Raw genomic sequence first — 16,863 nt, 5'->3', positions numbered from 1 at the left:
CTGCTCTCCTGCTTCTTTTGAGTGAGGCTGACTCCTCAAGGAAAGACTAGGCTTGGTTGGGGGACAGGAGGAAATTAAGGGATCCAAACTCGTAGGTCTCTTGCAGGTCCTAAAACACGGCTGTAGTGTTAAAATACTGAGATGCAAAACGAAAAACGAAATCAAAACAAAAACCCCACATAAAAGGACCATGGAAAGTCTGGAGTAATGAGAGCAAGACTCCATTAGACTAGGAGTTAGGAGGCCAGGGGTCTAGTCGGCTGTCTTATTCATCAGCTGTGTGACCCTTGCTGAGTAATTTATCTTCTCAGGACCTGGATATTCCCAGCTGTAAAGTGTCAGCCTCACTGGGGCCCTAATATCTCACTAATCTGGTTCTGAGAACTGGAGCGGAATAGCAGAGTCTGTTTATTCAAGAAATTGAGCAGTGCGGCTAAAAACTGCCCCATCCTTTGCCCCACCTCCCACAGTTCCTCCCTCTCTCTGAGGTCTGTGCCACCCTGTGGCTCCTGCTTTGTCTCTGAAGGAGGTTGGAGCGGCCAGCAGAGTTGACTGGGCCAATGGCTTTCTTTCGATCAATCTCCCCTTTTCCTTAAGCCCCTTGATGCTTTTTGTGTGCCAGACTAACTCTGTTTTAAGTTTTATTTTATGATAAGACTCTCTCTGTTTGATTTTCTTAATTTGTGGTATAAGTGATCATAGATTATGAATGGTACAGTTATATATCTATTTAAATTAGAAGACTATTGCTGATACAGAATATAAAGTCAAATGGTAAGGTAACACTACGGCTTTTTAAAGATTTTTAGAATTTTCTTTTGGGGGGGCGCCTGGGTGGCTCAGTCGTTGGGCATCTGCATTCAGCTCAGGGCGTGATCCCGGCGTTCTGGGATCGAGCCCCGCATCAGGCTCCTCTGCTGGGAGCCTGCTTCTTCTACTCCCCCTGCTTATGTTCTCTCTCACTGTCTCTCTGTCAAATAAACAAATAAAATCTTTTAAAAAAAAGAGTTTTCTTTTTGGAATTGCCTACAGATCCTTTGCATACTTAAATAACATATATACTTCATGGTGACAGATCTTTGTTATTTGAAGTTCATTTGATATTTGGAACTGGAGCCAAATCTGAGGAGTGAGGGGCTCAAAGTGGCTAATATTGTTTTTGGTCAAGCACAGGTCACGACAGTAAAGAAACGAGGCTGGTTTTCTTAAATTATGTGGCTCCTAAAATGACACTGAGAGCTGTGTTTTAAAAAAATCTTTTTAGAGGGTCTGGAAATGTTTTGAGCAACGGCAGAACTGGTGCAGTAGTCCAGGAGAGCAACTAATGCCTGCATTTGACTTGTCCTTTGACCTCCATGCTTCCCCCAACTCGACTGCAAGTTCACTGAGGGCAAAGACAGAATCTCCCCGTCTGGGTGTCTGCAGTGCGCCTCACTCCGTGCCCTGCCCTGGAGTTGCTCAATACAAGTTGGCTGACGGAGTGAACGTGAAGTCTCTGCAGGAAACGGTCCTTCAGCAGCTTTCAGCAACTGCTGAAACCCGCTGATGAGTCTTGTGCTGACGAACCACATCCTGCTCCCCTCACTCCCTGCCTTCTGCCGCCATATTGGTTTCACCAGAAGGGAGGAGAGGAAATGGTCCTGTGCCAGTTGAACCAGCCATGGGAAAATCCCATAGGCATAGGTTATCTCACTGTCACCGAGCTCTATTACCTTTTGTCCCTCTCTCCTTCTCCCTAAGTCCTGGCCCTGTTTGGTTTTGCCCCGTGGTTGGCTGATTATATGCCTGGCTCCAATATCAATTATTCCCATTTCCTCCCTACCTCGCCCCCTCCCTCTGCCAAATCCTCATGTGTGCTCAGTTCTTCACCGTTCCCATAGCCCCTCCTGAGCTGAGAGGAGACAGGACGTGCCTCAGCAGCTACCCTGACATGAGTCATGTCTGAAGTCCCGCCAGCGAAGAAGGAGCAAGGAGGGTTGGGCCTTCGGGCGCGGGAAAGGGAAGGAATTTTCATGGATTGTCAGAAAACAGGCACAGGGAGGGGTGGGGGCAATTTGGGAGCATCAAGAGCTGCTGAGATTACTGAAGACTGAGTTGATTAACCAGAAGAAATGCCCAACATGGGCCATGTGCAGATTTTTTTTAAAGAAAGACCTCTGAAAGAGTTCCTTTGCAGTTCTTGGTTACAAATTTCCACGTGTAATGACCCCACACTGCCCAACTGATAACACTTCACTGTTAACGTAACATCAACCTGTGGGTGAGGCACGCACACAGATATCCTCATGCCCATTTTACAGATGAGAAGACTGATACCCAGAGAAGTTAAGAGGTTTATCTAAAGTCACAGAGCCATGGAGTGGTAGAACCCAGACCAGAACTTAACTAAGATTTCTAGGCTCTGATTTGTAACAATATATATATATGAAGACATGTAACAGCCACACAGTCAGCATGATTATTCATCTGACAGCTGGTCCAGTCCAGGGATCTGCCTTCCCGGGGTCCCATATAAGCCTTTATTACTGCATTACTAAGTCATTTTCTCTAAGTCGGATTTTGCCTGGTCATCACTCTTGATGTCAAAAAACTTCATCCACATCTGTGCCTGATCTGTCAGCTTATGGGCTCAGTCCACTGTCTGTATGTTGCACTGAGGGTATCGATTGACATCAAAAATCAGGAAAATGGGAGGGGAATAAATTTGCAGGAAACCCAGTTAATTCTTCCCTTTGGTCCCTAACCTGTAGTGTGCAAGAAAGACAAATACTCCCCGATTAGCCCCAACAAGAACTTAGGGAGGAAGGATCGAACTGACAACAAAAAGAACATCGGACTCCTAAACGACCCACGCTCTCCCTTGCCTGGGACCCCAAAACTCAGGGGTGACATCTGTAAACAACGCGGACTCAAAGCTAATGCCACTGAAACCCGGAGCCCCAAGAATACAGGGCCCCAGATTCCCATGGAAAAGCAGCCTTTCGCTCCGTCTGCATAATGTCTTGCAAAAGAATTCCCGAGAGCCATACAGGCTAATGTTGGAATTAGCAAAAATAAATGAAAGTCACAGAATTTGGAGACAGGGAGAAAACCTGGATGTCATTTAGCTCAACACCCCTGATTTTTGAGTAGAGAAAAACTCCTACCCTGGTTTGTATGGTCGAACCAGAGCATTTACCACGGACCTTGGTGCCGGGGTAGAGCTACATAAATATTTGTTCAGTAATGGATGGATGGGCATGGTGGTTTGAAATCACACAGAAAGACAGTGACAGGGCCAGGATTAAAGGATCTAGAATATCTCTACCTACATTAATTAAAAAAAAAAAAACACCTTAAGACTGATGATCATAAGTGGTTTTTTTTCATGCACATGATTTCATTTAATCCTGACAATAACCCCAAGAGGTAGACTTTGTTATATCGATTTTGTATGTGAGGAGACTGAGGCCCAGAGGTAGATGTATCTTGCCCAGAGTCACGTGCTCAGTGAGTAGCAGAGCTAGAATTTGGACCCAGGTTTGTCCAACTTATAGACACTTATAGTTTCTCCAAGCCCAACATGGGGCTCAAACTCACAACCCTGAGATCAAGAGTCACATGCTCTACCGACTAAGCCAGTCAGGAGCCCCTGTCCAACTTATATACTCAACACTCCACTCCAGCATGTACCCTCTTATCCAAGAGTTACTGCAGGGGACAAGCTTTCCCAGCCCCAGGGGACTTTCCAGAGCACCCTCCATGGTCATCAGCCCATACTGAGCAGAGAGGTCTCTTCAGGATTTTCCTCGAAACATCTAAGTTAATCCACAAATGGAACTCAAGAATTCAAACTCCTCTCAAATCCATGATCATATCAGACATTTAAAAAAAATGGACTTAAAACACATGAGGGTTTCTTTATGCTTTTTCTAAAACGTTCTCATTTGAGACAATCATAAATATCCAATCAGCCCAAACAGGAGACTGCACTAATGGCCATCCATGAAATAATGGCCAAGCAAATGGACCTGGTCAGGGCCTCACCTCAGCCCCTTCCCACCCAGCATCACTCTTCTCAGCAACCACTGCAGGTTTGCTCCACCATAAACCCTAAACCATCCCCACCAATATTCTGGGTCTTTCTGAACGGAAGCAGTTCCTTACCGGATATCCCCACGAGCCATTCCCCGCCTGGAACTTGGAATAGTAGCTGCTCCGGCTGGTGGTCCCATAGTTGTTGTAATTGTCGGCCAAGCCATCATACATGGAACCTTGAGGACAAAGGCAGGGGATTAGGACAGGGATGGCCACGCTCTTCACTCGCCTCTCCTCCCCACGGCATCCGGGTCCACCATGCCCCATGGAAGAGACCAGGTCTGAGCTCTTGAAGGAGGAGGCTAGGAAATCCATCATCCGTTGCCATCTCTGTCTCTCTACTCTAGCTCCTCCACAGCCAGCGCCGAGGAAGGGCCCAGACCGACTGCTGCAGGGACAGCTCTGCAAATCTCGGCCGAGCCCTCCCAGGGCTGACCAAATGTCTCCCTGCTGTTTGGGGTCCGTTGACACCTACAAGCCAGGAGTTGGCCTGGAGGGTCACGGAGCACCGCCATTCCGTTCCAGGGAATCACGACTCCACATTCCAGAAGGATAAGCTCCCCACTGGGGGAGGACTGGCAAGATGTCAGCATTCCAGGTCCAGAACCCTGAGGTCAGACCCACAGAGCAGTGAGGGCTGCTGAGAGTCCAATTCCGGGCAAGACTCTGGTTTCAAACCTCAGTCTGGCCCCCGCTAGTGACGACGCAATCTTTTGTCCCTTCCTTCGTCTCCTAGGTGCTCCGGATGGTGAAGGGGGGGGGGTGGCCGCCAACCTCAAAGGCCCCAGTGAGGATTAATTAATGTTTTCAGAGTGCTTGGAGACCCACAAATGACAGGCTCCGCAAGAGGACAGAGTGTCATTAGGGTTATTAGCGGCAAAACGGCTTTGAATCACAGAAATCCAAACTGGGTTTTGGGTTCCTGGTGGGGCTGCCTTCTTTTCTCCCCTTCACCAGGTGGCAGGTGGGACCTAAAGGACAGTCCCAACTCTGCAAGAGGTGGTCTGTTGGCTGCCTCACTGTCCTTGAAACACGGCTGACCGGGCCATGGCCATGACTTTGCTCACATCAAGCCCCTTACTGAGTCTGCCTTCCCTTCTCTGCCACAACGTTCACATCTCACCTGTCTTTCAAGGCCAAGCTCGGGATCTCATCCTTTTGGGGAAGCCTCTTCTGTCCAGCCGTGCCCAGGGCAATCTCTCCTACCTCTAAACATATCCTGCCCTGCTGTCTGGACCCTGAGTCACATCCTGCCTGCTGTCCCATTCCTTACACTGGGATCTGCAGGAGGGGGAAGCCAGGGCTCTATGGCCTGGATGTCCAGAGCAAGGCTTGCCCCACACTCTTTTTATGTGATGAGCCCTCTGGGGAAAAAAGGAAAGTGGGATCCCGTGAGAGCATCCTAAGGGGGATGGCCTCTTTTCTCTGAAGTGATGGTCAGACTCCAGCATCAGAAACCCTATCTAGGGGGAAGGGTTTGACAGTGATCTTACCTGGCCAAATTAGCTCCTTCCCATCTGCCACATCACAGCCACTCCGATTCCCAAGACTTTGTAGGGTAGTGGGGGTGGGGTGGGGACTGAAGTGTTTGAGCTGAGGAAAGGAATAGCAGGGGAGCAGCTTCGGAATGGGCCAGGTGTCTCTGCCCGGTACCATTTCCTCTTTCCAAAGCCAGCCAGAGGGCAACCCCATTGCACATAGGAGGGGGCACTGCCCCGATTCCCATCCCCTCCCTCGCCATCATGGAGGATCAACAGGCCGTTAGGGTTATCGGATGTGGCAGAGATAACTTGCCCTGGGAGCCTAGAGTTGTTGACATTGGTCATGGATCTGATATTTGAACAAGTCACTTGTTCTCTCTGGGCCTCAGCTGCTTCTTCTGTAAAAAGAAGGGGTTAACCCCTATACTCCCCAAAGGCCACATAGCTCCAGCATTCCATGGCCATGTGATTATAGTAACCCATGCATGCCCCATGGCATTCAGAGCAGCTTGCAAGGAAGATGGGGAGACATCAAAGGCTATACTACCACCCCCTGCGCTGCCTGCCTCGGGGTCCTCCCAGAGCTGTCCTGCGGGCCCAGGACTGACTCCTGAGGGGACTCTCCCTGAGCCTCTGACTTAATCCGAGCTCCCGTACTGAGTGCAGGCAGCTGGTTCCTCTTCCTTTCTCAGGCTGCCCCCCCCCCCCCCGTCCCCAGAAAGGCTGCCTTTGTCAGGAGGAGTCTGGAAGCAATCTCATGGGCTCAGACACCCAGGACCAGCTCACACCAGGGAAAGGGCTGCAGCCAGGACCCTAGGCATGCATGGTCAGGCCCTGAGGCAGCTGACAGCCAGGTCTCGTCTGACTGCCCTCCGTCCAGCCTACTTCTATCATCCCTTTCAGGGTTTGACAGGCTAGAGTTCACTTGGTTGTTGCCCCGTGAGCAGCGATGTCTCACCCAGGGGCAGGTGTGGGTCAGCCAGCTGCTTTTAGATGGAAAATCTGGGGTGGTGACAGACAAAGAGTTCTATGGAGCCCCAGGGAGGCCTTTGACTAGGGGAGGCATCCCCAGGAGGCTCAGTGGAGGGCAGGCTCCCATGGGTCCTCCACTTCTTCTCAAAAGGGAATCTTGTCAGCAGTGACATTACTCACTCCCTCGGTCATCAGATGAAGCATCTCCTCCGTCCATGCCCTGCACCTGCCTGCCTCCCTCTCCATGTGGGAGGTGAGTTCTCTGCCGTGGAGGCAGGGGTGAATAAGACCTTTGGAATGCCCTATCCTTCTAAAAGCCAGTCCCTGTGCCCCAGTGGTAACTTTAGTGATGACAGGTGTGGGCCATAACACTCATTTCTGGTGAGGCCAAGTCCTCCAGGCCCTTCCAGATGGCTCCTGAAGGTACTTCCTAAGATCCATCTGCAAATGGGGGTGAGATCACCTGACTCCCACCTTGAGATGCTTTGCTTGGCTTCCTTGTGAGAATGAGGCTGCCATCACACCAGCCAGCACTGCTTCTCTGGCAGAAAGGTAGCTGCACTTGGGGCCATGGTTCTGAGGTAGAGGAGTCCAGAGAAGTTACCTGCTTGAGGTCACACTTTGCATTGTACCCGATGACCAAAGATGTGCAGGTAGGAGGGGAGCTCTATTAATAAGAATGCTGCTCTCCTTTCCTGACCCCAGGGTGTCTGGCTGGTTCACATTACCTTTGGAAAGTCAGGTTCAACAGCAAGAACATGGAGGTTCTCAATGAGAGTGATGGTAATAGCTCTGACAGCTTTCCTTTCTCCATCTAGTCCCCTGACTTCTTCACAACCCATTTCTAGGGAGTCTTTCCTGATTAACTCCACTTGGTCCCATCACCCCTGGCTGACTGTCTCCTCAGAACAGGGGCACAGTCAGGTGCAGTTGGTTCCCCATCTCATGACCGTCCACCACCATGTACTTTGGGCACTCACTGAAGCAAGCATCATGTCTCCTCTTTCCCTGGGATCTTGGGCACAGGGCATGGCTCTGGCTGTGGCTGGGCCAAACCTGGACTGAGTGGGTCCTTTTTGTCAACCAGTTCACCCCTCATGGTGGAGGTGCTTCAGTGCCTGGTGCCTGGAGGCTCCACATCCCCCAAATTGCAGCATGGGACCAGGGTCCTTGAAGGCTACTCGACCAGGCCCTCCTCCCACCCAAAGATGTCTCTGGTAGGTGGGGTAATCTAGGGAGACAGCATCTGAGAGCATCTTGAGAGCAGGCACAGCCACCTCCTTGAGGAGGATTCTTGGTGTCAGGCGTGATAAGGGGAGGTGATCCCAACCACTCTTGTAGTTGAGCACCTGCATTCCCAATGTTTCCTCCAGAAGGGAGCACATGCCAGAAGCAAAGGGTGGCGGCTTCTCAGCGGAGCTGGCTGCCAGCCCAACTTGTGCATTGTCCCCAGGAGGCATCTGCCCACCCAGAGAACGTTGAGGTCAAAGAGCAAACGTCTCAGAAAACGTACTGCTTTCTCCAGTGTACAATCAATTCCAGCTGCTCTGTTCACACAGCTTGTCTCACCCGTGTCAGTGTTTCAGGGTGTAAAGCCATCTCAAAAAATCCACCGCTCAGATCATCGGCGTCCCCGGATGCTGCTTCCCTTTGCTGCCTGAGACATTGATCTGATTCTCTCTTGTGTCATAGGGGCAGCGCAAGCTTTCTCGCCTACCAAAGCTTTGAAAAGGGAGGCAGCTTCTTTGTTAGGATACATGGACTTCTCTCTTCAATGGGGACGGGCCAACCTTTGCCGGAATGACTCATCCTCTTCTACCTTCCAAGCTTTCAAATCGGTCACACCCACCGCACCTGAAACATTCTTTCTCTTCTTCTCAGCCAAACCCTCTCTCAGCATTCAAAACCTTGCACAAAAATCAGCTTCTTCTAGAGGTGACCCCACCCAGCTCTGGGCACTCCAAACCCTCTAGCGTAACCATGTCAGCTTTCTGGCCAGCTGCTCTACTCACTCCATGCTGGTGGGTGTGTTCCTTGGAGTGTGCCCTCTGTACACGATGTGTGTGTGTGTGGGTGTGTGTGTGTTCACACACACATGTACTTATGGGCCCTTTCCCCAGAAAGCAAGGAGGCTAGGATTTCCCTGAAGCAAGGGATCTTCTGCTTGCCCCCTACTCCTGACCCCAGGTCCAGCGTCTACCTGGACAAGGCACTCATGACTTCCGCCTGCCTGACCAACAGGCTGACCGCAAGGACAGAGGTCATCTGGAACCCATCTCCTCCACTGCCTCCTTCCCCCAGAGCCCTCTCCCTTGCTAGTCAGGAGGGCTTGTCACAGGTCATGCCGCCCTGGATGTGTGTCTGTTGCTTGTTCTGTGTCCCATAAAGCCCTATCTCTTCTGGCTTCTACCCGGAAGTAAAGCCCATCTGCTCCTCAGCACGAAACACTTGGGAAAGGAAGCTCATTATCTTTCGGCCCTGAGAATACCAGTATGTCACCCCCCTGAAATCTCTTCCACCCATGGTGCTCAGTAAGGCTAAGCCCATAGCAAGGAGAACTTAAATGAGGCACTAGGAAGAACTGCTGAAGACACTTCTGGTATGATGTCCCTCTGAGATGTTCAAGACTGGGCAGGAGTGGTGCCCGTGGGAACGTTAAGGTGCCCTAGGGAGGGAAATGGCCAGACGTCCTCCCATTTCCGTCTGCCCAGGCCAGCTGGGAGCACTGTGGACATCCCTATCTGGAAGCTTCCATGCCTGAGGAGGGCAAGGAGTTCAGCACAACCTCACCAGGCACTTTGGCGTGGTTCTTGCATTTCTCCTGGGCACATGTACTGAGCAGAGATTCTGCTACAGCCAGTGTTCGCTCCTCTCAATCCCAACTCTGCGGGGCCGCGTTCAAGCCCAGCTCTGCCGCAGCCCCGCTTCTCTTTCTGATTGTCTGTTTCTGGACCCCACTAAACCCAAGGCCTGGGCAGAGGGTGGGAGCATCTTGTGGGAATAGGGTTGGCACGGGGGCAGGGTGGCGGATTCGTGTGGCCAAAGGTCAAAACACGACCCAGCCACTTGGCTGGAGATCCAGACTAAAACATTGTCATCAGCAATTACCACATTAGATATCTATTCGTCTTCATGTGTGTGTGCATGTGTGTGTATGTGTTTGTGTGTGTGTGCGTGCACGCATCTCATGGGGGTGATCCTTAGGCCGGGTCTAGGTGTGAGTGAAAGATGGGGACCAGAACAATGATTCCTTAACTTAGTTGCACATCAGAACTGCCTAGGAGACTTTAAGGGTCCTGAAGCCTGCACTGTCCCCCATACTCACTAAATAAGAATCTCTGGGGGTGGGACACAGGCATTTGCATTTTTAAAAATTCCCAGATGATTTCAATGTGCAGTCAGGTTTGCGAGCAGCGGAGTGGATGGCTTCTGGTATGTTAGGATGTTCACAAGAGGGAAACCGTAAGGGATACTCATGGAGGGGAAGAGTCTCTTTGTAGGACAGCTACAGACCGTTTGGGGGAATGGTCTGCAGAAGTAGTGATGTGATCTATTTCCAAAGATGGGTACCATCACAGCACACTTTGGAGATGATCTAATCCGATCTCGTACAGCTGCAGAGACCCAGAGAGAGGCAGTGACTTGCCCAAGATCCCACATCAGCCAGCAATCAATCCAGGTAGAACTCAGGTCTCCTGACACAGGCTGGACTCCTGCCCTAGTGCAGACTGCAAGGTGGGGTGTGTGTCCATGCATGCCTACATGCGTGTATGTGCATGGGTGTGGGTACACGTGTATACGTGTGTGCGCGTGTGCAGTGCGTGCCTACGAAGAGCTTCACATGAGGATATCTAACATTCTTCCATCTTATTTTGTCCGAACATCGCACACCTTCTCGGACTCATACCCCATGGCAGAAGTAGTTTCCAGATTTCTAGACCTGGAACGGATGGCTTATTGATATTTACAATTTGGTGTATAGGGAGAAACATTTGTTTGTTTTCTTTTTCTTTTTTTAAACCTCTGCCAATGAGCTTAGCAAAGGAACGGGGTCCAGGGAAATAGCATTTGCTGTGAAACATTCTGGAATACTTGGCATTTTTGTATGTGTTGTAACAGGCAAACGGAAATTCTGGTAAAACCTCAGCTTCAAGCCAAGATACATTGTAAAGAAACAGGAATTGGTTCATTTGAAGTTTAATTAGGATGTTTCGTTGCCGGAACAAGTTAAAGCTCAGACACCCTTTACTCTCCCCTATGCCAGCTTCGGTCCCGAGAAAACCACCCCAGAAGTGATGTCTGTTCGTGGTCTGTGGTCAGAAATGGACAACTTCCAAGAGGGCGGAATGAGCAGAACCTCACACAGACTGAGGGTTATGCTGAGACACAGCCAAACATAAATACAGAAAGGACAACAAAGGCGGGGTCCTGAGACGGGGACCTTCACCTGTGCATGCCACGGCCACCAAGCCAGCACAAGCCTGCCCCCTAGGACGGCCTCAAGTAGTCACTGCCTTGCGAGGGACAGATGCAGGATGACGAAGTAGGGGACAGGCACCTTCCCTAGCCCAAGGTGGCCCCAACCCTATCTCCGACCAGTGTGAAATCCAGGTTTGGCCATGTTAGATAGGAAATGGTAGTTCTGAGAAGAAAGGAGAAGGTTGAAAGTAAAAAATCACAGATGTCTAAGCAGGTAGTGAGATAAACAAGGACAATGACGCTGTTAGTGTTGGGATTTCTCTGGAACGAGGAGTGATACGAAAAAGCAAGGTGGTGTCATTAGACTTTGTGTGGGATGTGTATTCACAGAGCCGCAGTGGCGGGGGAGTGGCGGGGGGGGGGTTGCTGAAGTTGGACCAAATAGGATTCAGTTTAAGCTTTAGGACGAGGTTCCAGGTGAAGGTCTAAAGAACCTGAATGTGGAAAAGCATTTCTTTTGGGCTGCCGAGCTGATGCACTAGCCTTTGACCCCCCAACAGAGCGGCTCACGACGAGCACCTGCAGGGACTTTCCCACCTCAGGCAGGTCAAGTTTCCCCAGCAAAGATCTTAGGCTGAGCAGCCCCATCGCCTGGGCTTCCTCCTGCTTCCCACACAGTCTGAGCAGACACCCTGCCGCACACACACAAGGACATTCTGGAAGCACAGGAGAGCAATACTTAGCGGCCAGTTCAGAAAAAGACCCAGGTGGGCAGGTGGGTTCCGAGCAGCCTCCTTCTGCAGGGTCTCCGGACCCCAGAGCGCCCTCCTCCCTCCCCGGGGACGTCCTGACCAGGGCAAGGCATCTTTCACATCTGCAGTCTTTTGGGGAGGGCTGGCGGAAATAGGTATTTAGTGTAAGGCTCCTTCCATGGGGCTCCTCTCCCAGCCCTTGGTGGCTCAATTCCCTCTTATGGACAAGACAGAAGAGATCCCTCTTCGGGTGGACTCTGGAGAAAAGCCGGTTCTATTGTTGGGATCACCAGTGGCAGATTCCTGACTGTCCTTCACGGGGTACAAGGAGTGGTAGCTACCTGCCAGGCAACCTGTAAGCTGTGGCTGGCCTTCTCTGGGGTGGATGTTCTTAACCCGAGGAGCCCTGGTGGGATTCAGGAGCCCCAAGAGAACCAAACACCCTAGAGAATTCGACTCTTCTCTCTTGAAGGAGAATTCCAGTGTGTCCAGGGGGGTTAAGGCAATGACCCAGGGTATGGTCCTTCCACAACTGCCAACTCGCCCTTCCCAGCAACCAGAGCAGGTGCATGGGATATAAACCAAGACAAAAAGAAAGAGCAAAGTTAGTAGGAATGGCCACTGAGCAAACAGAGAATGCTTGGGCGGTTCTGATGAAGAGAAGGGGGAAATCTGATGAAAACAAAGCCAGATAAACCAGAAACACCAGCTCCAAGTGACCCAACCGCTTCTTCCACCTAGGATGCCTCTGGGGAAACTGCCCCTGTGGGAGCCTCGCCAGAGCTGAGGGCAGAGGGGACACACCTACAGGGTCAGTCCTTGGAGAGGCCTGTTTCTGGAGAGGTATGCAGTAGCCAGAAGTCAACCCTCACCTGCTTAAGTCCCCCAGAGGACCTTGGGATGGAGAGAAGGAGATCCCATCGGATAGATGTTACCCACCAAGGGCAAGGTCAGAAACAGAGCACTGCATGATGACAGACACTCGCCCGCATCCCCATAGGTGGGAAGGAGAAGGGGTGTTTGGGGGCACTCGGGATTTTTGAGATTTTTCTGGAGCTGTGAGCCTGGAGCTCAGGCCAGGGATGGCGTGGGAGTGGGAGAGGGACAGCTAAGTCTTGTGCCGAGAAGAGAGTAGGTTGTCTTGAGCTGTGACTGGGCTGTGGCCAGAAATGGGGACACTTTTTTTTTTTTAATTATCCCAAACCTACTTCCAAAAAAGGCTGGTAAGCAGCTACCAAAGCACTAAATAAAAGAGGAGGTAAATGCTCTGGAGTCTGTATGACCTTGAGTGGAAGTCTAGCAGGAGAAGAAGTGGAGTCCAGGCCAGGGCAAAGGCACACACAGCAGCAAAGACCTTTAGGTTTTGGGTGCAGGGAAGTCCTCGGCCAGCCATTTTCTCTCCCTCAGCTCTACACAGGGGCCACTCAGGAATGAGAGAGAGAGGGAGAGAGACCAAGCCGGAGTAGGAAATGTGAGCTGGTGTGTGTGTGTGTGTGTGTGTGTGTGTGTGTGTGTGTGTGTTGGGAGATGGGCAGGGGTCTGTCTCCTTTGCCTCCTTCCTCTTTGCTACCCCTCCTCCCCTCACTCTGTCTTAGAGGCCTGACTCCATGAATAAGCCTTGGTTGGCCTGTACTGGTTTGCAGTCTGCAGAATCTATTAGCATTTACCAAACTTAACTAAACACATACACAAACAGAAGGTTTGCAAATTTGCATGTAATTCTTACTGGGAATCCTTTGTATTAACGTATGTGGTCTAAAAATTCTCCCTGTCAGAAATTGTACCTTCCTCCTTGAGTTTCAGGGGTCCTATCCCTTTCTCCAAGCCTCCCTGCTTGGGGTACCTCAGCACCAGGGGTGGGCGGGGGGACCTTGGTGGCTGGTCAGGGTGAGCACCTACACTGGACAAGGGCGCACCGTCAGGCTCAGCCCTAGGGGCTTCCTGGGATTTCCAGCCTCACCAGCCTCACTTCCTACCCTCCTCCTGACGCTTGTTCCTTCCTGCTTAAGCCAGGTGAGGTAGGGAGGATCCGGTGGGAAAGCTTCTGTATTAGCCGCTGAGCCAAGAGGGCATCAACAGCCGCCCTTCCCGGGCCTCGGGGAGCCTCAGGGAGCGCACTGGTCCTCGGGTGACCTTCCAACCAGCTTGCCTCTTCCAGGTGTGAGGCTCCCGCTAGCGCGCTGCGGCGTTCCAAGGGCTGGTCCCCGTTCCCCGCGGCACCTGCCCGTCCCACAGCGCCTCTCCTGAGCCCCTCCTCGGGTCACGGTGACCCCCTCGCCCGGCCCGGCGGGCACGCACTGGCCCCACCAGGACGCGGAACCTGCCCGCCTGGGTGCCGGCTACCTGGCTACCTGCCGTTGGCGCCGCGGACCGCGAAGCCCGAAGGACCGGGAGGGGAGTGAGGGGAGCCCACACCCTTGGGGAGCCCTGGAGAGCCCTGGGGAGCCGGGGCAGACAGAGAGGCGGGGGCAGTTCCCGGAGCAGTTTGGGGAAGAAAGCCTCGCGGGCGCTGGGCCGGGTTCCCGGGCCCGCGGGCCATTCTCAGCCTCCGCGCGCTGGAGAGACGCCCCGGGCCGTGTCCCCCACCCGCCGCGCGAGCCCCGCTTCGCGCCCCCAGCCTGGGGCTCGCCCCAGCCGGTCGCCCGCCGCCGCCGCCGCACCGCGTCGGACTGGCCGCGCGGACTACGCGCTCCCTCGCCTCCCCGCACCCCCGGGAGGCGCGCCCCCTTCGGTCCCCGCCGCGCGGCGGAGGGGCGCGGGGCCGCAGCGCACGGGTCGCGCGGGCGCCGAACCTTTACCTCGGTTGGAGTGGCTCAGGGTGGACGACTGGGACGACTTGGACTTCTGCCGCTTGACGGTCATCATCACCTGTTCCTGCACGCGCTGGCGGCCCGACGTGCCGGTCTTCATCTTTTGGTCCGACGGCAAAGCCAGCGTTGAGTTGTCCTGGTCCGGGAAGCATTCGTACGCCAAGGCGGTCTTGAGCGGCGAGTGGTTCATGGCGGCGGGGGGCGCGGGCCAGGCCTGCGAGAGCCGAGAGGGGCGGTGAGGGGCGGCGGGGTGCGGCGGGCGGGCGGCTGCGGCTCTGCTGTGCTCAGCGGCTCCCGAGGGCCATAGAGTGCGTGGTCCCTGTGAGGCTCCCGGCGGCGGCTCGTGGCGCCTCCGGCCCGGCTGGTTCCTCTGCTGGCACTGGCGAGGCCCGCCCTCGGTCAGACTGGATATACCACCCCTGCCCTGCACCACCCACTGCACTGGCCGCGCGCCGCCGCGGGTGCGAGCTGCAGGGCGCTGCCGCTGCGGGAGCGAGCGCTCTTGGGGGGGCAGGGCTGCGAGTCCCGAGTGTGGGACCTCGGCGTCTCCCTGCCATCCGCTCCTTCCTCTCTCTTCCCTCCCCCGTGACGTGCAGGAGGTGAGGCCCCAGGGAGACGCCCCTCTGTCCTGTCCCTGCTCGCTCACGGAGAAAGTATGTGCTCAACTCAGGAACCCAGGGAGACTTCTCTCGAGGAAAAAGGATTCTTTCTTGACCAGGCCCCCGGGAGGGCCCGCAATCCACCTTCGTCTGTCCTGAGGTCATGGCAGAGACCAGCCCTGTGGGTGGGGGCTCCCAGGCCGCAGGCTGAGCCACGGCCCCTGTCCAAAGGGAGTGCTCAATCCTATGGGGACGACCGCTCTACTCTAAGTCCTGAAGGGACTGGGGTGGGGTCATGAAGTCCCAAGGACCGAAGTTGAGATACAAAACCACAAAATAGTACACCTGTCATGTGTGGGCACGCCAGAGGAAAAAGCCGTGTCAACAGTGGATCTTCTCTGAAACTCCAGACTTAGCCTGTAAAATGGTGCTGGCATATATTAGGGGCTCAATAAAAAAAAATTTTTTTTTTGAATGGATGAATGAATGAAAGCTAGCCAACTTAAGGGAAATTAAATCTAACTTGTATCCTACTCAGATCCTTCCTGGAAACCTGGAAGGCTGCCTGCCCCATAAAACTACCCCACTACGGACTTACTATTCTGGGACTTCTCCATGCATGCTCCTAGACACACAAATCCCTGGGGACACATGTATAGTGACGTCCATGGAGCGTGGTCCCAGGCATGAAGGTAGCTCACACCAGGGGCTGAGAATTTTTAAATCTATGTTGATGGAACTCTTTCTAAAAGACACCACACCCTACCTGTCCTCCTTAAGCAAAAGATGGTCACAGAATTCATGCATTTCTTTTTTTTTTTTTAAAGATTTTATTTATTTATTTGACAGAGATAGAGACAGCCAGCGAGAGAGGGAACACAAGCAGGGGGAGTGGGAGAGGAAGAAGCAGGCTCATAGCAGAGGAGCCTGATGTGGGGCCCGATCCCAGAACGCCGGGATTACGCCCTGAGCTGAAGGCAGACGCTTAACCGCTGTGCCACCCAGGCGCCCCAGAATTCATGCATTTCTTGATGTGTCTTCTGAACACCATTTCTGAACAGTGTAGCAGTGCAGTCCCTCAGCTCCTTAGTTTTGGGGAGTCCTCCAGCGGCGATACACTCTCATAGCTGTCCCTTTAGCTGTCCTTTGTATTTGCCGCTCATAGCTCTCATACTTCGTTTTTAGTCGGCCCTTCTAGTCTACAGAGGAAGGAGCCATCAGAGTCTATACTTGTTGGGAATTATAGGACAAAGGATTGCAAAACTTGAGTGACCATCTCAGGGATCTCATGAAGGTCACTTGCTCATTTCCTGAGAAGTGGGTGTTACATGCAGGGAGCCCCTCCTTTTCCCCATAATGCATGGGGTAGCCACGTGCAGAGCAGAATATTGTAAAGCAGACCATAGTTTCCAATAGAAATAGTTTTATAATTGAGAGTTGTGTTCGTAAGAACTTAGCATCAAATAAATCGGAGATGTGACCAACAATATGTCATAGATACAAAGGTTCAACATCCATACACTTCTATCGCTGCTTAAAATTTTAAGATTCTGCTTCCAGCCATAGGCTATCAGGGCTAGATGGATCCTCCTTGGACATCATCCAACCCAGCCTCTGAATGATGAAGCGAAGGGGTAGCTTGCCCACGGTCACCCAGTTAATATGTGGCAAAGCCTTCATTCTAATCAGGCCTGGTGACTTCTGAGCCACTGCTCTTCCCTCCACACTATCTGACCTCCCTTATAACAGTCCT

At 52.6% G+C, this 16,863-nt stretch overlaps 1 protein-coding gene across 1 annotated transcript in view; it reads right to left on the bottom strand.

Annotated features, from left to right (window-relative positions):
* Positions 1-15,063, bottom strand: part of PKP1 (plakophilin 1) — a 50,349-nt gene extending 35,286 nt beyond the window's left edge. Inside the window, exons 1-2 of the mRNA XM_026480681.4 lie at positions 14,500-15,063; positions 4,147-4,253 (exon numbers count right to left, since the gene is read on the bottom strand). Of these exons, the coding sequence (XP_026336466.1) occupies positions 4,147-4,253; positions 14,500-14,701 (309 nt within the window). The 5' untranslated portion in view covers positions 14,702-15,063. The remainder of the gene's footprint in view (positions 1-4,146; positions 4,254-14,499) is intronic.
* Between the last annotated feature and the right edge of the window lie 1,800 nt (positions 15,064-16,863).

This window comes from Ursus arctos, unplaced genomic scaffold (assembly GCF_023065955.2).
Source record: "Ursus arctos isolate Adak ecotype North America unplaced genomic scaffold, UrsArc2.0 scaffold_2, whole genome shotgun sequence".
Taxonomy (NCBI): domain Eukaryota; kingdom Metazoa; phylum Chordata; class Mammalia; order Carnivora; family Ursidae; genus Ursus; species Ursus arctos.
The sequence above is the reverse complement of the archived record's forward strand: the minus strand, read 5'-3'. Positions and strand labels throughout refer to the sequence as shown.